Raw genomic sequence first — 22,527 nt, forward strand, 5'->3', positions numbered from 1 at the left:
ATCACCAAGGGAGCAAAAGTCAGGAAGCAAAAGGCTACATTGAAAATAACTGATCTACACAATGAATTGAAAACGAAATGCACAAGAATGAAACTGATGAAATAATCACCAAAATTGCAAAAAAAACTCTGAAACAACTTTGATAAAATCTAACTTTTTCTGATTGTTGGTTTTACTCAAAAATTTTCTGTATTACACAGCCTTATTTTCTATGTGTAATTGTGTATTGTGTAGGGTAAGCAAAAGCATGCAAACACAAATAAATATTATACAAATATAACCATTAACTAATAGGTTATGCATCATGCCAAGACGAAAACACTCTAAAAATCTTCTTGTACTACGGACCATACGTGCCCTCTTCCCTCATTCACGTTACATCAACCCAACCCAACGCCTCTTCCCTCAACTCACCGCCTTAGCATTTTCTTTCCATATGATATAAAAAATGTCCTGATAAAACCTTTCACCATGTTCTTCACTATCACCTGTTTATCACCCGGTACACGACAACTGGGCGAGACAAAGTGGGCGTTACCCACTTGGGCGAGATCAGGTGGGCGACGAGCCATGTGTGCGACGGACCAAGTGGGCGACGAGCCAAGTGGGCGACGGTAGCAAAAGTTTAGTGGTGGTGACATATATATTTTATCTAGTTGCTTTGCGACGTCACGGTTTATCGTGTAGCTTAAGAGAAACCCCTCAGAAAAGTGACAAACGAATGGCCAAAGAGTGTTTGAAGTCACCGAAGCTTGTCAGTAGTAATAAAGTCATATTTTCTGTTTTAGATCATAAAATATGACTTTTAATTTTTACTTTAAAATACAATAATTGATTTGTGGAAGGGAGGTAATGACAGTTCTCACGCATTATACTTTTGCTACCATCGCCCACTTGGTCCGTCGCCCACTTGACTCTTTGCCCACTTGGTTCGTCGCCCACTTAGCTCGTCGCCCACTTTGTCTCGCCCAGTTGTCGTGTACCATTTATCACCCATATTAAAGCAATCAAGATGGGAGTGCAGGAAATGCATTTTTATGGACATGTAACACACCGTTTTTTGTATTCTTTCATCATATTGTTTCCAAAAGTTGATTGATTTTTGCTCGGTGGTTTGAGCAACAGCAACTCACTGATGAATGCTATGCAAAACAGGGGCAATAAAACATGATATGAAAGAATATGCAATGTCATATCATATCGTTTTTTGTTTTGTTTTTCTAAACCTTGAACTGTCAACCATATAGAAAAAACAGTATTTTGTATAGTTTTGGAGATTTCTCCAAAACTTTGAAATTTAGCAAATAGTATCAAATGTCGTTTTTCCCTTAGTCAACCATCTAATCAGCAGAAAGTTTGCATTCACGTGATGATCTATTCCCCAACTTATCTGCAATTTAGGGTAGAGTTTTTTACAGAACACAGTAAAAAATAATAAACGGTTGGAACATTTTGAGTTCTTTATTTTCTGATTAGATTGATAGTACATAAAACGATTTGAAGTTCAAGTCTCCTGTAGGGATGCCCAAAGTAGAATTTTGAATCCTTAAGATTCGAATCCATCCAGAATCGAATCTAAAAAACGCTTTTTTATCGAGTAATTGGATTCGGAAATAATACGGAAAAAGGAAAAAAATATGAAAAAATAATTTTTTTTTTTAAATGCTCTGCCAATCCGCAAAAACGCTCGCAAGTCACGTGCGTCGTGCATGCCAATCCGTTTCTGCATGTGATTAACAGAGGTCCCTTACGTGTGTGTGCGCGCGTGTGTTGTTTTGAGAGAACAAAGGCAAGAAGAAAACGATTGAACTTGAGAATGAGAACTTGCTAAAATGATGGCTTTGTACAGCTTCTTTTTCATGCCGTTATGTGTATTTTCTCAATAAAAAGAAAAGGTTAAAAATTTACGCCGAGGATTCTAGAATAGGATTCGAAATTCTAGATCTGAAAATAAATTCTATAATAGGCAATTATTCTACTTTGGGCATCCCTAGTCTCCTGTTGGGCTGTCTTGTATGTGTGTAGCGGTACGTTTTGCTTGTCTGTTGTTTCGTCTACATTGCTGTTTTTGAGCATCAAAAATAAACTTTTTGCCAATTGTCAATGATTCTGTGAACATCTCTTTTTCCTGGTAACCCTATATAGTAGCCCTTAATCTTTTGAACAAAATAAAAATCTGATTGAATTCTCAATGACATGTCAATGCGATTTAAAATCTATACCAATGTCATCAACGTTAGGTTTTTACAACACTGTATAATGTAATAAATAGAGTATGTCAGTCAAAAGCACAATAACTTGAAGCTCTTTAACTCGAAGCTCTCTCTATCTCGAAGGAGGTTGACTGGTCTCTGCAAAACGCTTATCAATTACATGCATGCACACGAACTACGGATAACTCGAATTATGAATAACTCGAAGTAATTTGGTCGGTCCCTTCAACTTCGAGCGTTATGTTATGAATACAGTCAAGCCATGACTGAACGCGGTAGCTTACTTGAACTTCTGCCGATCCGTGGTTAGTATTCTTTTTGTGAATTATTGTGCGGAAGAATTGCCAGTACTTGAGGCTTTCAAAGGAGAAATACGCCATAAATGTTTAGAATCACTGTATTTACAAGGTGCGTTGTGCTGTGTGGTTACAGAAAGGGATAGTGGGCCACAGACATTTTTGGTGGTTGAAAACGGGCCAAAAAAGAAAAAAAGTTGAGAACCACTGCTCTATTCTGAAACTAGGACAAAACAAAGCTCATGGTTACAATATAAGCTACAGTTATGCAGCTGAAATGATAGCACTATGATGTCACAGTTTATCGATCTTATGAGGATTTAGAATAAGAGTTAGAGAAGCAGGGCGCTAAAAGTTAAAAAAAATAAATTAAATATTTTTTAAACAATAATTGTGCAAAAAAAATTGCTCAAAGCATGTTTCACTCAACAATATCTTTCAAAAAAATACTAAAAACTTGGCACAACTACTATTTTATTATGGAATGGAAAATTTTTTTTGAAAATTATTGGGTACGGTAACCTAATTATCATTGCCGTTTTTACATCGTTTTAACGTCGCTAAACGTTGAAATCGTGCAGAAAAAATAGAAATAAAATGTTTGAACAATTAAATGAAAATTCGTCATGTCAGTTCAGTTGAATTGTTTTTATTTGTGACCATCATATCAAAAACAATACTCGTCAACATAGCAAAGGTCGAGAAAAAGGTAGAAGCGACAAAACGCAAACGTTAAAACGTGCTTGTGACCGAAGTAAGTGATTGAGTTGAAAGAAATTTGGCACGGCCGCAACACCTTCAGAAAAATTTAAGATATGAATGGAAAATAAAAAAAAGAAGTTGTTACAAAAAAAAATCATGTTTATGTCTATAAGTTAGTACTTTTGAATAGTTAAAATGATTACCGGTAGTTTGGATCAACAAATGTGTGGCCTACAGCTTGGATTGAAAGGAAATTATCGGGTACCATAGCCTAGTTATCTCGACCAGTAAAAATTTGTTCCAAGAACCCAGTTAGCCTAACAGTTCATTTTTACATTGTAGTAACAGATAACCAAATGTGTGGCCTACCGTTAAAACGTCGCTAAACGTTGAAATACCGTAGCCTAGTTATCCCGACCGCAGAAATTGCCGTTTCTACATCGTTTTAACGTCGCTAAACGTTGAAATCGTGTAGAAAAGAGAACTTTAGCTGACTAGGATACGCATACAAGTATATTCCACAATATCGTTTCTATTATACTTGAAATTATCGAAGCTTTAGATGAGTGAGGTTTAGACCTAACCATTGAGATGTTAAGACTAAAAAGCGAATTAAATATATTTTTGAACTATTAATGTTTGCTCAGATAAAATTGACATGTATCCTGCGTTGCCTTCTGCATGCAAACTTAGAATATACGAGCATTAGACCTCCCCAATCCCCGGACTTTCTTTTGTTTTCATCTATATTGTGACTTTCTGCATGTGCTGGTTGGTTTGTTTCACGTAATTTAAGAAACTGTATATCTTCTGCCTTATCTTCTGGTAGCAATGTTTTGTTTTTGTTAATAAGATTTTCAGCATTCCTAGCAGATATCGCCCCGATAGCTTAACTGGTTAGCGCGTCACTTCTGGAACGAAGAAGCTTCAAGATCAAGCGGCGCTGGTTCAACTCTCGGGGTGTGCGCTTGAGCAAAGCACGTTAAGGACTGCTCTCCATTCAGCGACATCTAATGGATGAAATAGTTCCCTGGCAACAAGACTTTAACAATCAGAAACTTCACTCTGTCAATCTCGGTGACCGGGCCTGCGTCAGTGATTCAAAGCCTCTACAAGTATGCGAAACTGCCAGGATTAAGTTTTGCAAGAATCTTTCCCAGTCCGAGGATAAAGATTCAATCAATCATAAATCGTGTTGTCAGTGTTTCTCAAAATTTAATTAAGGCAGCAGATTCCTTTTTGGCATGTTTGTATTTCTTGTATTCATCAACCAAACGAATAATTTTGTTTTGGATATTTTGTTTTGTCATCAGTGGAATGCAAGCAGGCTGCCATACTTTTGCTAGACATACTGCTGTATCCCAAGCTACGAGCTTCCCACTCTGGTGGTTACGAGGATTTTAATTGAAGATGATATATGTATTTCTGAAGAACATCTCCAGTAGTTGGTCTAAATTGTCCTTCCTTAAAATGTTTTAAAGGCTGCAAATTACCAAGCAAACCACCATTGTTCATTTTACTCTTCCTCAACTTCATGATGGATACATGAATACACACGGAATATTAGACAGTAGAAGTGTATACAATACATACGTTATATAATCATACAAGATACAAGTAGAAAATGCTAACTGATCAATAGTGAAACCTGAAATGCATTACAGAAGGTTATCGTTAAGTTCAGCTGACTTAATCCATTTTTTGCCACATGATTTAGATACATAGACTACATTATGCTGGGTGAGAGATGAGAGATGCTATTGAAATTGTGGCGGACCGTGACCATCTTGCACTTGATCAGAGCTCTTTCCGAGCAATGAAGCGTGTATTCTAACATCAAGTGCAATGGGTACCCAGATATTAGCTACATTGAGATGATCAATTCCACGTTATACTGTACATGACTCCAGGCATTTAACGTTTGTGGTGCCCAAGGAATACATTTCGTTGTAGGAATGAAGCGATTGCCACAAAATCATTCATGCATGACTGTTCATATCAATTTTTTAATAACTTTTTTTCTGTTGCTATGAGACACTTTTTAATATATTTTTTGAACTCCTTACCACCAAAAACCCCTTGACAGCAACTTTCACCATTTTTCTAGTATCATTTGGCAATAAATTAACAAAAATCAGTCATGCGTGACTGCGTAATCTGGGTACTTAAACGGTCATAACCCTGGTACCGATTGTCCAATTTTAATAATTTTTTTTTAATTCTTTAGCAGAAGAAATGCTTTCGGATAATCTAGATATCAGCATACTAGGTTAAAAGTAAACGGGTTTTAAAGGGAATTTTTGTAATTTTTACGAAAAGTTGTTGCTAAGCAACAGCGAATAACTTCCCAGAAATTGATCAAAAAAAAAATTTTATGCATATTTTTGAAATCAGCATTGAAAACCCATGCAGAAAAGTCACAATATAGATGAAAACAAAAGAAAGTCCGGGGATTGGGGAGGTCTAATTATTAGAATCCTCAACTATTAAAAAATTCTAAATCCAACGACGCCTTCTGTTTAATTACAGTAGAGAATTTTGTATTTTATTCCACAATATCGTTTCTTTTATAGTTAAAATTCTCGAAGCTTTAGATGAGTGGGGTTTAGACCTAACCACTGAGATCTTAAATCATATTTATGACAGCGGAAAGAAAATTTTCAAAAAAAAATTTCAAAAAATCTCCGAATAGGGAACTCTCCGAAAAAAGGCTGTCTCCGAATAGAGAACTCTCCGAATCGGACTCTCCGAATCAGACTCTCCGAATCGGACTCTCCGAATCGGACTCGCCGAATAGTAGCAGACCCATTTTATTATACGGTGATATTCAAAACTATGGCAGAGCAAAATTCCATTGTAACGAAAATAAAAGATTAAACCATAGAAAGACCGGGCAATTAAAAAACTGTACAAAGTAATTTATGCTGTGTACGTGGAAACAAATTATTGTTTTGCATTGGTTGAGAAGATTAGTAGGTAGTGCAGTTCAGTTTATTTTATTCTAAAACGAAACTCTGTTACTAAAATATAAATAAATTGATTTTTCTGATTTAGTTTGATACTGTCTACTAAGCTCCTTAAATTTTCTGGCGACCAAACATGGCCTACCAGAGCTTTTTCTCGGGGGCTAAATTCTTGCACCCAGCAGCCAAAATAAAAAAGTCTGTTAAAAATTCTTGTTTTTAAGTATCCATTAATTGGTGTTGTAATTTTGTATTCACTCATGTAAGAAAAACGCGAACAAGTCCATGAAACATATTTGCAGTTGTATATGCACTAAGGCGATGTGTAATTTGAATGGACAAAATCGAATTATCACACAGGGTGACTACTGTTGTGTAGAGTATTTTTGTGAAGTTTTATCCAGTATCCGTAAACATGTAAGCGTTTTAAGGTTAGTATTTTCTAATTCTTGCAAGGTGATTCCACAAAAAATACTATCACAACGCATCAATCCACGTGATCCAGATAGCGCGCTCTGAATGGCTAGTTAGGGAAAACGCGTTGTGTGCCGCACACATGCGCGCGCGAGTGATTGCTGTCTGCTGCTGAGAGATTTTAGCTTGAGATGCTGAATTGCTGATTATTATTGAAGATAAGGCTGCAAAATTCAGATAAGAAGTTGTGTTCAGCCGAAATGTTTGCTATGATTTTATGCTTGGTTGTTAAATAATCATTCAGGCTTCGGTTCAAAGTTAGTTTAGGCTAGGTTTTCCAAATTGTGTAAAGTAGGCCTAAGAGGCAGTGTCTGTAATTATCAGGTCTTCTGGAATAAAAACTGCTTATTCAGGTGAAGTTGCTGTTTGTGGTTCTGCATTTTTTATATGTAGCTTTGAGAATGACACTAATAAAGTTCATAGTATTACGGAAGGCTCAGACAACTAAGTTTTCAGCACTTAAATTCTAATAGTTCTGTGTACTGTAAGTGGGCTATGTTTTTTTTCAAAAAATACAATAATCTCTTCACATATTATCTTTAGTTCATAAAGCTGACCTTGTTGTGAGTAGCATTGTTAACTGTTAAATCATGCCTAAAAGTTCTAAAAAGAGAGTAAGAAGCATGGAAAGCTTTTCTGTCATTGGACCCTCCAAGGAGCTTCCCACTGCTGATTTACCAACACTACGATATGTTCTTGCATTCTGTACTTTGTTAAAGGTGATACTCAAGTAGGTACTTTATTACTGCAACTTTTTCTATGACAGGTTTTAACTAAGCTTGGTAGTGACATAAAACATAGACCAACTCGTATATCTTTTTATGGATGAAGGGTAGTTTGTTAAAAATACTAACATATAGCTTGCATGAATGAACAGTACACGTAGGTAAAATTAACAAACTAGCAGACACTTTTCAAAACCTTAATGTGTTGAAATAATTAATTGCCGAAGTTATGACATTTTGAAAATATGTCAAATATGTGATCACTGCGGCGACACGCATCAATGGTTTTTGATAACATTGTGTTTAAAATGTCGTATTTCTTTCTAATTCGTATATTGTTGTCATTTTAGCAGGTTAGGTGAACCTTTAAGACATTTTCAATCACCTCATTACAGTTTTTCATGTTTTTGAAATATGGGTCAGTAATTAAAGGGGGTTTAGTTTGGGGGTATGTGCATGTGCATTCATGCGTAACGATAACTTTAAAAGCTCATATCTTGAAGTGTACACTAGCTAGAAAGTTGAGTAATGGCTCAAATGAAAGCTCTTGCTGAGTACCTTACTTTGTTCTTAATTTTATGCTTGCTTTTTGTAATTTGTTTCGAGCATGGTGATAATAAAACACAGTTTCATTTTTCAATATTTTTGTGATCCTGCTTCTATTATCTATACTTTATGTGACCTAATTTGTGATTAAAAGTTGTTAAGATGCAAAAGTGTAGTGTTGGTGTCTCACTGGATACTGAATGCCACAAAAAGGCATATCCAACACAAAAACAAGGTATTTTGCCAATTGACACTCTGACAGATGATGAACGAGTGCTTCTGAATATTAGAATTGCTGCTGATAAGGGTAATGAATGATTTCGCAGAAAAGTTTTCATTTCATGTGCAAGATGAGGCACAAGGTTACCACTGGACTCACCAGACCTGCACTGTCCACCCAGTAGTATGTTACTATAAAGAAAATGACGAATTGCATCACACATGCATGTGTTTTCTTTCAGAAGAGTTGCAGCATGATGTTGTTATGGTGTACTTGATTCAAAAGAAAGCTATTGAGTTACTGAAAACGAAAATTTCAAATTTGCATTATGTAGAATACTTCACTGATGGCTGTGCTGCACAGTACAAAAATTGCAAGTCATTTTATAATTTATCCAAACATGAAGTTGATTTTGGTGTACAAGCAGCTTGGTCTTTTTTTGCCACTAGTCACGGAAAATCCCCTTGTGGTGGAATTGGTGGCACTGTAAAAAGATCAACTGCAATGGAAAGCCTTAGACGACCATTAAAAAATCAAATAACTGTTTCTGCAATGATGACTCACTGCAAAGAAAAACTTCCTACTATCTCATTTGTTCAACTACTCAAAGAAGATCTAGATGAATTAAGAACAGGTCTCAATAATCGATTCAAAGAAGCATCCACAATTAAGGCCACAATTAAGGGGACCCGCGGATTTCATTATTTTAAGCCATTTGACTCACACAAACTGGGCATGAAAAGAATTAGCAGTGACACTGAATTTTCTCTAGTAGTATCTGTAAGTTTACAGCCTGGTGCTCAAGATGTTTCATCACAACTTCATGTAACAGAAGGCCAATTCTTATGTGTTGTGTATGACCAAAAATGGTACATTGCTGTAGTTAAAGATGTTGACAAGAATAATGAAGATGTTTCAGTTGATTTTATGCACCCAAATGGTCCTTCTCGATCCTTCTATTGGCCACAACAAGCAGATGTCTGCTGGGTTCCATTTCGGGTCTGCTACTATTCGGTGAGTCCGATTCGGTGAGTCTGATTCGGTGAGTTCCTAACCTCTAACCCCTAACCCTAACTCCAAACCCCTAACCCTAACACGGCAATGATAATTAGGCTACGGTACCCAATAATTAAAAAAAAAAATTGAAAAAATCCCCCGTTAAGGGATCGGACTCACCGAATCGGACTCACCGAAACGGGCCATTCCGTTCCATTTCAGCATATCTTATGCCCTATTGATGTTCCTTCACTCGCCACAACCAGAGGACAGTACCATCTCAATGTGAAGTGTAAAGAAAAAATCAACAGAAACTGGATACGCTTTCAACATCATTTGTGATCACATATTTTTTTAATATAAGGCAATGATTTAGCTTTGCTTCATTAAATAAGTAATTTAGCACATACCGTAGAATGACACAATAGAAGCAACCTGTTTATTGTGATTGTAGGACACCAGTACTTTCACTGTTATATTAAAAAACGGACTTTATTTGTTCATTTATATGTTTGAGAGCATTCTATGTAATTTTTTGCCTGAAACTAAAAGAAGCAGCTTTCAGATTTTACAAGCAAATTCTGCTAGTAAAGAGCTTTCAAATGATGTATTACACAAGGTGATCACTCCTGTGCTCTTCGAAATACAGGCATCCAAAATTGTTGTAACGCATGAGCGCACATGAAAACTGGGTCCCAATTCCCCCCCAAACACCGGGGGAGCCGAGGAGTCAACATTTTTTTACCAGTGAAATATTGTAGAATACATCTGGGTAGCATCATTTTTCAAATAAAGAGAATTATAAACTGATTCAACAACTAGTTATAGTGGTTTAAAGTTTTGCTTGTTTATTTATGATGTATTTCATGAGCAGGTACCCCCTCACAGAACCCAAATTTAAATTGCCGATAACTTTGTCAATTCTCGACCGATTTTTCTCAGACTTAGTTTTTCAGAATCGTGGTGAAAAGTTCTGTAAGAATACCAATTTTTAATATAATCTGAGAAGGTGGGTTAACTTTTGCCATTTTTCTGGGACGTTTGACATGGAATGACCCTGTGCTCTTTGACTGATCAGGACCATGCCACGCTTACTGAGTCTATCCTTACTTCACACTTGACCATGGATGAACTAAAGGGTTTGATAAACACAAAATTTGAATGCCCTCATTTTCCTGCCCATACTCAGGCTGTGCAGCGTCTCATTTGGGAAGTCACTAACGACTGTGGAAGTGTTGCTGGCCATCAACGACGGGATGGTTTCATTCGGGCGAGAATTGCTTCGCGTAGGGTCTTGCCGAAAGCAGACACGAAATCTGACTTTCCTTCATTGGCTGCAGTATAATGTTTTGATATTCACCATTGTTTCTTGTTCATTGGCTGTATTCTTCATTCGTTTGTGCACGTTTTACAAGCACATATAAAGTTGGTTGGTTGATGTGTAAGCTACCATTGGAGAGTTGCAGTTACTATATCTGTCAAAAAACAAATGTAAATCGGCGAAAACAGTCGAATATTAATGCAGTGCGTTGTGTGATTATGTAATACATATTACTACAACAAAACCAAAGTGTCATCTTATGCACAGTGCATTCCTACTCTTGCCATAGAAGTGAAAAAGGCTTTAATATCATCAGTTTTTGCTGACCAAACAAAAATAGGGTTGCCAGGTGATTGTTTAATATCTTACCGTACACCGCCAGCCTTTACCTAAAAGGGCAACTAGCAGTTGCATCATATGTAATTGTTGTTGTGATTGTTAAAGTTGGAAATTTTTACAATTTAAAAAAAATAAAGAAAGTTTTTTCTTCAAAAAATTTGTATCTGGCAACTCTGTGCTGGCAACAAATGCCAAGGACAAAATCGACTACATGTTTAAGGTTACTGAATATTTTTGGGTGAAATTTTACAGAAATACTCTACATAGCAATAGTCACCCTGTGTGATAATTCGATTTTTGATTTTTTTAAATTTTTTGATTTTCACATCGCCTTAATATGCACTACCTCTCAAGCAGATGTAGAGCAAGGGTCTCAAACACGCAGGCCGTGATGCATTTTTAAACTTCGAAATAATTAACAATTACAGTAAATATTTTTCCTATAAATTTAGAAAGATCAAATGCACTCTAAAATTACTCAAAAAAAATCTGAAAATAGCCATTAAACTTCACACGACTTATTAGCACTACTGTCGTACATTTTATTACCTGCGAGAAACTCGGGAGCTTAGAGGCCTGATATTAATTTGAAGAACTTGCAAGGTTTACTTTCCAAGTCTTTTTTACTATCTAATTAGAGGCTACAAATATAAACTTACCATGGAGTATTTGTAACTTGTGGTGATATCATCACAACAAGTATACGCGTTGTTCCATGATTTCGAAGAGCCTGACCAAGTACACATGCTCCTCTGCTGTACAAATCATTTGTGACTAGCGTAACAAATGCCTCTGAAATAAAATACAAATTACATTTCAGAAAATAAAACTAACATTGCACGTGACATCAGAGAGAGTTCTTGGGTGCTACAGTCTTCATCTATTTTTGTGAAACATAAGGTACCGTAGCCTACATTTATTTTCTACACAGCACAGATTAAAAATTTGTGTGGGTAGGGTCTGCACAAAGCAGGAACATGTAAATTGACTTAAACTTTATTGTAACTTCTGTGTTACAATCCGTAGGTGTAGCCCAGACGGTAGTCGGTAGGCTACATCATTAAATGTCCTCCTATAGGAGGGCTGTTTTGAAAGTGTATTCTTACGAGTTGTTATTGTCGATTATTGTACTAAGGTAACGTTTTGCTCCACCATTGCACAACGCTTCTGGAGAATTCTAGTCTTGTATCTCTAGAAAAGTCTCTAACTTGACAGAACATTCTGACATCTTGTGCGTTGTCATGTCACTACAATATATTTATGTGATAAGTGTTGCAAAGTTTGACCAAAAAAGTGAGTTTTTGTGATCTAATAGGCAGTTTTCTGGCCGGAATGGCCTGTTTCGGCGAGTTCCCTATTCGGCAACAGTCTTTTTCGGCCAGTTCCCTATTCGGCCATTTATTGAATATCCAACAACGCCTTCTGTTTGTTTAGAGAATTTTGTATTTTATTCCACAATATTGTTTCTTTTGCATTCCAACAAAGAAAAATACATTAAAATGAAATTTAGCGAAAAATTGTTTGAATTTTTAAATTAAAATGTTTGCTCACATAAAATTGACAGGTATCCTCATCGTCATCCACCTTCTTTGCGTCATGTTTATGTCATTCATCATGTCCTTTATTTTTTAAATAAGCTATTTGTTGATTTTATATGATATTTCAAATATGTTTTACATCAAAACAATCTTTTCCACAAAACGATGCTGTAACGCAAAACAGTCAAAGAATTTTTGATGTCAACAAAACTTTTGAATGTAATGTAAAGGCAATTCTATCGTTTTAACGTCACCAAATTTTGAAATCGTGTACAAAAGGGAACTTTTGCTGACCAGGTATCATATACGTTACAGGCTACCTGAGAAACATTTACAAAAACCATTCGATTTGTTTAAAAAACCCAATTAACCTAACAGTGCGTATTTACATTTATTCAATGTCTGAATATTGAATAATATTCAATCGTTGAATTTACAGAAAGCGACGTTAGATTTTCAAAAAATCTCCGAATAGGGAACTCGCCGAATCGGACTCGCTGAATAGTAGAAGACCCGTTTCTGCGGAATGGCCCGTTTCGGCGAGTCCAATTGGCTAGTCCGATTCGGCAAGAGCTCTTTTCGGCAAGTTCTCTATTCGGCGATTTTTTGAATTTTTTTTTAAATTATTGAGTACCGTAGCCTAATTATCATTGCCGTTTTAGGGTTATGGGCATGGCCACCTGAAGATGCGGTCTGATTTGTCACGTTTTGATTACAGCTACTGCTAGTGCTTGACTGACATTTTTTGAGATGTTTTTACTTTTTGCGGTTTCCTAATGACAAAAAACTTTTTTGTCGCCTTGGGGAAGCAGTAGCAAATGAGAAAAAGTAACTTGAAAAACGCAAAATCAGACTGTTATTGAAAATTAACAGTCTGACTAAAATTTACAAAATCAAATTTTCTTTGTTTTTCAACATGTGAGGATGTTAAAACCTATTGTGTCATCTGAGGAAAACAATAAAGAAAGCGTAAAGATCTAATTTTTAGAAAAATTTATTTAAACGTTTGCCCAAAGTTAAAAAAACCTGGAAATTTCTACAAAATGTGACAATCAGGCAGTATCTTTAGGTGGCCATGGCTGGGGTAAGGATTAGGGGTTAGAGGTTAGGGTTAAGGCCTTATTTCAATGTTGAGCGACGTTAAAACAATGTAAAAGCAGCAATGATAATTAGACTACAGTATCTGAGAATTTAAAAAAATTGCCGAATAGGGAACTCGCTGAATAGGGCAATCGCTGAATAGGGCAATCGCCGAATCGGAGTAGCCAAATTGGACTCGCCGAATAGTAGCAGACCCCCGTTTCTGACTGCTTCTGGTGAAAGCAAACCAGATATAAATAACCTAGACATAGTTTGAGTATTAAAAGAAGTTGTGGTCGAAGTAAATGACTCGATGGTACAAATATTGAAGTTGGAGCTGATTGTAAAAATGGAGAAATAGTGATTTTAAAAGCTGTTGTAGTAAAGTAATTAGCGTGTACGGTACTGTATCTGTTAAAAATAGGCCTTAAATTTATTTTGTTCATTCTTTTAGATCAGTTGACAATGGCAGAAAAAATTACCTAACAGAGGTGGCCTTTTTCTTGATGCTTGTAAGGGTGTAACAGTGTAACAAAACAATGTGGTAAAATGATAAATATATATTAGGGTGGTCCCGAAAACCGAAATTTAGAAAATGCATTGTGACACTATCCAAAACATCTCCAAATGACCAAAAACGGACCCTGTAAAAATTTCAGAGAGATTGAACTTTGTTTAGAGGTGCCAGATTTATCTTGAAAATTCAGATTTTTTTCCCTATGCGAACATATGGGAAGCTACAGTCTGTAAAACCATACTTGACACACTGAAGTTGTAATTATCCAACTGTTGCTATATATAGTTGTAAGCAATGTTCTCTTTTAAACTGGGTTAATCTCTATTTATCAGCATGATGTTCCATTTCACTGACTACCATTACTTGGCTGCCATGTTGATAGTCTTTACAGTACTGGTTGAGAAAATTATGTCACACCAGCTACTAAAGCTTTGTCTGTAGTTGAGCAGATATTCTAGAATCTAGATTCAGCTAAAGCTAGTTCGATTCAGCAATACTGGTCAGAAGTCTGGTGCTTGTGCCCTACTTTCAAAAGAATTGAACAAGGACATGTTTCATCTGGCTTGTCGTCACCATATTCTGAAACTAATACAAGCCTTCTTGACATGCCTTGGGCCATCATCTGGGCCAGACATTCGCCTTTTTAAGCAATTTAAATCAAAATGGAGTACATTGAATAAAGATGGGTATGTGACATTGGAAAAAGATGACAGTAGCTTTTCTGATGAAATCAAACAGTTCTGTATCCACCATCTGCATAACAATAATGAGCCAAGAGATGACTACCAAGAATTTCTAGAATTATCGGTGATAATCCTCAACGGAACACCACCACATGGAATTCGATTCTGTCATCCTCATCGCGCCAGCTGGATGGCAACTGCTGTATATGCACTCAAAATCTGGTTATTTCGAATGCAGTTTGATTTGTCAAGTCAGGAGCAATGTGGTTTAAAGCCATTTGTTCTGTTTGTTTTGAAGATGTATGTAAAATCATGGTTCACAGCACCTTTTGCTAAATGTGCCCCACGACATGACCTGGAGCTCTTCAAAAGGGCAAATGAGTATTACCAACATGATGCAGGTTTATCGCAACAAGCCATTTTCGAGGCACTTGTGGTATATAAGTGAAGAACTTGTGGGCCTGGCATTTTTTAATAATGCTGTTTCTGTTACTCAAAAAAGCTATGGTTTCCGCATTAACTCATCCAAGCAGTACACCTTCAAAGCGTCTTTCTCGAGTACCAGATGATATTTCATCAAAAGACCTGTCGCACTTTGTCACATCAAACGCCATGAGATTTTTCCAGATTCTCAACTTATCATGTGACTTTCTGAAGGTGGATATCACATCATGGAATGTTGATGACAATAATAAGAAAGCGCAAGCCATTGTCGGTGGGCTCCATGTAATCCAGTAGTTCTCAAACTGTGCGTCGCGACGCCCTGATGCGTCGTTTCACTTTTCCAAGGGCGTCGCAGAATAGTTCTATTTCTTGGCTGAACTCAGTTTAAGATTATAAAAATGAGGTTAACCCTTTGAGGACCGCTGGTACGCACATGTGTCCCATGCACTTAGCCGATTACACCGCAATTAACTGAAAAATTTGCCACTGCTGATACCTAACGCAGTATTGGATGTCTATCCTTCAAAAAAAAAATTGGAAACTCTGATTCATTTTTCTTGGCGCTATTTCAGTTCGAAAACAGTGAAGAGTTGAGGTTGCAAGTGCGTTTTTTTCCCTTCAAATTTGCGAAGCATATTTATTTACATTTGTCCAAGCTCGAGTCAAAATTTGCAAAATGCTTCCCGGAAAATTTTTTAAACTACGAATGGATTCGTGATCCTTTCGTGGTAGAAAATCCGGCAAATATTTGGATTCAATAAATGACGATTATCCAGGTTTGGTGAAAGAAAGCACTGCGAATTATTATCCCATTCGCCACGTCGTATTTATGTGAAGCAGGATTTTCTGCCTTGGCGGTGACAAAACCCAATATCGATCACGAATAAACAGTGAAAGAGAAATGCGGGTGGCAATTTCAAAAATTCTCCCAAGATTCAATGAACTTTGTGAAAACAAACAAGCCCACACGTCGCATTAAATAATATGCATTGCTTTTTGTTGTTGTATCAATAAACAAAACTTTAATAATAAGTTTCTTCATTTACTTTTATTTGCTGGTGTGTCGCAAGTCCAGAAAACTTTTCCAGAGGCGTCGCAACAAAAAAAAGTTTGAGAACCACTGATGTAATCAATGACTTTGCCGAAAGAGGTGTTGCTTTGATGCAAAATTTTAACAATGCATTAACGAAAGATGAAGAGCAAATTCAATACATTCTCCAAGTTATGGAACAACACCGGTGTAACGGTCCAGGAGTTACCATGCTGCTGCAGAGTGGCAGTCTAGAAGTGACATCAGACCACAAATGACCAATGCTGCCTGGCGCTTCCGAAAGCGATACAAAAACAGAAATTTTACAACTAAGGTTAATTAAGTGGTTGCTCTCAAGCTAATGCATACTTTTTCATTTAAGAATAACCAGTGCTTAAAATTGTCAATGTAACTTTTTGAGCATTAGGAATTTCAATTATTTTCATAAAAAAAAATTATATTTAGCAACCCTGGTAACTCTTGGACTGCAGTCACTCCTGGACCGTTACACCGGCATGCTCTTCCGACTTGCAGTAAAAAAATCTTTAGAAAGTGTATCAGTCCACAGACTGAAAAGTATTATGTATTTATCTGTAGAATGCACTATAGTTAATCTTGTTGCGAGTTAAACTTCTAGTTTTCCAGTAATATACTTTGGAGTTATAATGATGCACGAAGCATGGTACTAGAAAATTATATCAGTGTTTCCTACTGCAGAGTTGGATGAGAGTACAGTATATCATTTTTCTCATGTTTATTGTTCGTTCTGCCATGATGTGTTATGTCTTTTTAAAGTACAATTGCAAATGTTACGTTACCTTGGGTGGGTTTCGTAAATCGCTCAACTTGTTAAATTTTCACCTTTAATCTGGCACCTCTAAACCTTTATCAAATTCTTTCAAACTTTCAGGAAAATGTTTTTATATAAAAAGGAACCAAATAGAAGTGTGTGCACTACAATTTTTTAAGTTTGAAATTTTTGCATACATTTGAGGACCACCCTAATATATATACAATGAGGGGATCTTTGATAGTGCACATTTGAAAATTTCTTGGAGTTTTGGATTAGAAACAATCCTTTATTTCGCAACTTTATTACTGCAACAAATCAAATTCTTTTGAATTAGTCTTATTGTCTAAATAAGTTTCTTTTGTCCAAAAGAAATTGATTTTTGCACTTCAGATTGTTTTAAAACATATGTAATATGTATGGTATTTTAAAACAATCTTCTCCATTTTTGCCATTCTGTAAAACTGGCATACTACATGATTACAACTGCACACACATTTTTCTCATCTACACTTCAAAGCAAAGTCATTAATGAGATTGCACACATCGCTGTGGAGTTTTTGTAAATCACATGGAATGGCTATATACTGTACGGCGTCGTAGATATAACCAATTCGATAAAATATTGTTAGTTATCTCATAAAAACTTTAACAGCCTGCTTCATACTTTTTGGGATATTTAAAAGGTTTTTATTTCAAAGAATAAAACAACTTCTGAAGATCTTAATGAGGGTGAAACATGCTGTTAAGGCACTTAAGAGATTAGGCTAGTAACTATATTTGATAGCTTATAAATCAATCTGCTTGGCATGGAACACTTTTTTGCAATGTTGATAGAATTTACTCTTTAAGGAATTAACTATATAAACATTTAACTACATATCAATTTATATACCTTAACTATACCTTTTTATACCTTTATACTTATATACCTTTACTGTACGTGATTGAAAGATGAATAAGCACTCTGCTTTACAACATCTCATATATTATTATTATTATATATAATTTTAACAATACATTAATCCATGCGATTAACATTTTTTGCATGCTGTAAACCTTGATGCTGTTTTGGTTGCATGTCCAATTATCTCCTTCCAATTACCAATCCAAAATATCTGATGTTTTAAGACAGCAATTGCACTTAACACTTTTGTGACACAGTTTTATAACTAGAAACACAAAGAAGATTTCATCAAATTTTAAATAAGAAAAGTTTGAAATGACATATATACAATCATAATATACAAATGTAAAAAAAGGTTATATATAGCAGGCCTCGAAATTCACGGCCACAGCATGTGATGTCCGCAGGAAGTACCTACTAGATCGGTCATATTTGTCCGCCGAGAAATAGTCATACAAATAGTCATTGCATAGCAGGGACAATTGTTGCGACTTGTGAATATATAATTTCCCTAGGATGCTAGCGCGCATCTAGAAAATGTGAATACTGTATCTCTTAGCTTCCATTCAAGCAGGAAAACTTTCGATTTTTACGTTGCTTCAACGATTGGTGACATTGAAACAACGTAACAAAAGTGAATTCTTCACTAAGAACTGATGGGAGTTACCGATACTTTTACACTAATCAAGCGCAACTTAATTCAAGTCTTACGTCACAATGTCTGGATTTGATCTCCGAGTAATATTGATAAGGCAAGGTTGGTTACAAAATTAGATTAAATACGAGTATAGGCTATTACAGCAAGATCCAACAAAATTTGTTGAGTTAAGTTTAATAGTACGTAGCTTTAGTGTAGAAGTTTTCCGACTCGTGCCCTGAGCATTGTGACGCAAGAAGCCACGTGACCTCGTTCGGTGGAAGTTAATCAGTTATGCGGCGTATTAAGGAGCTACACGGCGCTTTGGCTCTTCAAGCACACCTCGTTGGTCTGATGAAAGCTTTTCAGACTCAGTGACTTGGCTGAAATTTTAAAAAGCCTTCTATAAACCGTAGCTGGGTCAGATGCATCAATTTTGTACCTGTAGTCTCCAGAACGGAGAAAAAATTCAGAATGCTTGTTGCCATAAAATTTTGATTTAAAAGTCTTGAGATACTTCTCTACCAACTAAATCAAAAGACTGCCCCCAAAAAATATCATGTTTTTATACTGAAAATTAAATATCAGTGTGAGTATACCCATTTTATCAGTTTCTAGCAGGTTTACTGCAGTTGTGCGATAATGTACCTAAATATTCTGATACTTCAGCCAAAGTCATGTATTGTTTGACCTCAAGGTAGTAATAAATCATATGCTAGCAATAGTTATAATGTATTTGGTAAGTACCATGAGAAAAGAAGATTTTTTTGTTCTGGAGACTACAAATTAAATTTTGGCTACTGATAAGTTTTAATACCAAAAAATGTTTGGGAAAAGACAGCTAAATTTTCCAGATATCTATGCAGTATGATAGTCTCTTAAAACATTTAGGAAGCCGTGTGAACTCACTTTGATGAATCATAGGAAAATCTACTAAGAGAATTTGTTCTGGAGACTACAGTTTAGCAGCAGGTTTTACAAGTAGCAGCTAAATGAGGGAATAACGTTTAGTTTATTTACAAAAATAACGTCTTTCCAAACTACATACTACCGGTATGTCCCTCTTTATCCGTAATCACTCCCTGAAACGTGCCAAAAGGTTTATAACATAGTTTCATAGTGAGCAGGTAGATATTTTGTACAGAAATAGCAGAATCGTAAATGAGCTTAGCTGACTGATGCCGGTACAGTCATGAAAGATGATTGTTAAAACAAGACAGTTGTTAGCCTATTGCAGTTTATGAATTTTGTTAATTCATCTGCGTGGATAATTAGCTAGGATCTGACAGTACAAGGCAACCTAGAGGTTCCTTTTGGGTCTGCCTATTTTCCTATAAAACAGTGTGTTAGTGATGCGCTTGTTTGTGCAATTGTAGCAAGTCTTGAAAACTACTACAGCCATAAATACTATGACAATCATTTCAGATCACTAGTAATAGCTCTAACATACCTTATTAAACTGTATTTTATCTTGGTAAAAGATGAGTAACAAAAGATTTAAACTTTTATCTGCTTTATGGGTCATCATCAATCATCCTATAACCAATCAACTTTAAGTGAGATAAATGTCATCAGTTTTTAGAAATCGTAACAGTACCTGTATAATATCAATTTTTCAGCAGAAGCTAAACTATCAGTTTACAAATGGTAAAATAGTGTCATCTGCCAACACAAAAAGGAAACTGGCGCATAACGAAAATGATGCTTTATACAAAATTGGTGTTGGATGGTATAATACTGTACATTAGCCATATGATAATAATTTAACACATCATCAATTTATCACTATAAACTGGTAAGTGGCATTAACACTGAACATAAGGTAACCAATAAGAACCAGGCAATATTTAGCACATCATCAATTCATCACTTTTAACAACTTTAACTGTATCTATGTTCTCTAAGATCAAAAATAGGTTACAGAATGCTTCAACAGGTATCATTTCTTATGAGCAACTTTTATTGTAACATTACATGTAAAAATAACTGTACAAAGGAGTGCTTGCTGGTTTTACGAAAAAAAAAAGAAAAAAAAAGTTCTGGAGACTACAGTGTTCTGGAGACTACAGACAAATTCAATAACAAATAAATTCCTAATCTTTTATTTATTGTGAGTCCTCTCTATGAAATCCTGCCAAGTGAGCATACTAGTCCATCACATACTGGAAGAATGTTTGCCATTTTAAACAGGGAAGCATAAATTTTTTGTTAAAGTTTGTTCTGGAGACTACACAATTTTGGAGCCAGGCTAAATAGCTTCCATAGAAGAGTGAACTATTATCACACTTTTTTAGTAAATCTGTTTTTTGTTTTGTAGGTTTGTTTATATATAAATTTGCATCATTTTACACCCAAACAGGAGCACAGAGTAGGCATTGGTAGAGTAGTACCATGGGTCGTTCTGGAGACTACAACATAGTGGAGCCAAAATTGCAGATTTGCAAAATTGAGAAAAATACAAGGCCAAAATTGTAAAGCCAGTGTCATTTTAACATTAAAATGTAGCTAAATCTGCACAGTGTTAAATAAAAGTCAGTTTAGCACTGCAGTATTTGCCTGTAAAAAATCACAAGGGAATTACAGAACTAAAAACGTGAAAAATCCAAAAAAAGTGGGCAATTTTGTGATAAATCCAAAATTTTTGCTAAGAAGTTAACAATTTCCATTGAAAAATAGCATTACATAGGGGGGCACATATCTAAACTGTAACTTAAAGCCTAAAAAAGTAGACTGAAACCTTAAGAAATACCAAAACTGCAAAAATGCGTTCTGGAGACTACAGGGTACAAAATTGATGCATCTGACCCAGCTATAGTTCTCAAATGGCGAAGAATTATCAAGATAAAGTGATTAAGCATGACGATAGACGCTAAAACTGGTGTGTCAGCCGTGAGACTTAATTTGTACGCCGAGATAGCTGCTCAGACCGGACAGGTTTGTCCGCCGTCAACAAAAACGAATTTCGAGGCCTGTATAGTAGAGTGGATCGTTTTTCAACCTTTTTTTCTTGATCGCTTATTAATAGTGCGGAAAAGTTGTGCACTGACATTTTAAGGACAACACAAAAAAAATTTCAAAAATTTTAATATTTTGGGTTGTCCCAAAGAAGTTGAAATATTAGAAAAATTTTGTTTTAGTTTTTAATCGCTTGTTTAGAGCGCGGAAAAGTTGTGCACTGACATTGTAAGCACTACACAAAATAAAATTTCAAAAATTTTAATATCTCGGGGTGCCCCAAAGAAGTTGAAATATTAGAAAAAGTGGAAAATTTTGTTTTTTGTTTTAATTTTTAATCGCTTATTAAGAGCGCGGAAACGTTGTGCACTGACATTGTAAGCACAATGCAAAAATAAATTTCCAAAAAAATTAATATCTTGGGGTGCCCCAACAAAGTTTAAAATTCTAAAGAGAATCGCAAATTTTTAAAAATTCAATTTTTACACATTTGTAACTGCACTACCTCCCGCGAGTCATTGCAAATTACACAGAAAATCAATATTTACAAGTAGAATTACAAGTACATGTAGGACACGCAAACCTTTTAAGAACATAATCTAAAATCATGTTTTGTATTGAGACGCAGCATGTCTTTCCTGGATTGTAGCCGACTTCTGATGAATCCATCGCGGTTAGCGACACCATCTTACTGCAACAGAGGCTTCCGTGACAACCTTGACACCTCGCTCGACTGCTTGCGTGTGGCAGGGAAAATTGAGAGAATGTTGGCTTGTGTTGATGTTTTTGAACGACCAAAGTTCTTCTGTTGTCATTTTCATAGTTATTAGAGATTCGGTTTTGTCGTTATCCGTTTGCCAGCATATCATATCAATATAACTGACAGCATTAAAATTGAATTTTGGCAGTTTGAAGCACCGGATTTCAATGCAAAGAGTTTCTCGTGCAAGCAGTATACGCCGTATTCCCAGCTCACGCACATGCCATTCTTTGTCAAACAGCATTGGTAAAAGTATGTTTTCGCTGTGGCCAAAAAATCCATTTCTTTGAACAACAGGGTCGACAATGACCTTTAGTTTATCCGACAGGTAGCGAGATTTGCTGATGGTTTGCCATAGATGAACAGCACCGCTGATACAGAGTGGATTGCA

At 35.9% G+C, this 22,527-nt stretch overlaps 1 protein-coding gene across 1 annotated transcript in view; it reads right to left on the minus strand.

Moving 5' to 3' along the window:
- The window catches only part of LOC145764888 (uncharacterized), a 52,660-nt gene extending 34,609 nt beyond the window's left edge, over positions 1 to 18,051 (minus strand). The window contains exons 1-2 of the mRNA XM_082576582.1: positions 17,937 to 18,051; positions 11,455 to 11,587 (exon numbers count right to left, since the gene is read on the minus strand). Coding sequence (XP_082432708.1) covers positions 11,455 to 11,587; positions 17,937 to 17,958 — 155 coding nt within the window. The 5' untranslated portion in view covers positions 17,959 to 18,051. The remainder of the gene's footprint in view (positions 1 to 11,454; positions 11,588 to 17,936) is intronic.
- Positions 18,052 to 22,527: the final 4,476 nt, after the last annotated feature.

The sequence above is a fragment of the Aplidium turbinatum genome, chromosome 2 (assembly GCF_918807975.1).
Source record: "Aplidium turbinatum chromosome 2, kaAplTurb1.1, whole genome shotgun sequence".
NCBI classification, from domain to species: domain Eukaryota; kingdom Metazoa; phylum Chordata; class Ascidiacea; order Aplousobranchia; family Polyclinidae; genus Aplidium; species Aplidium turbinatum.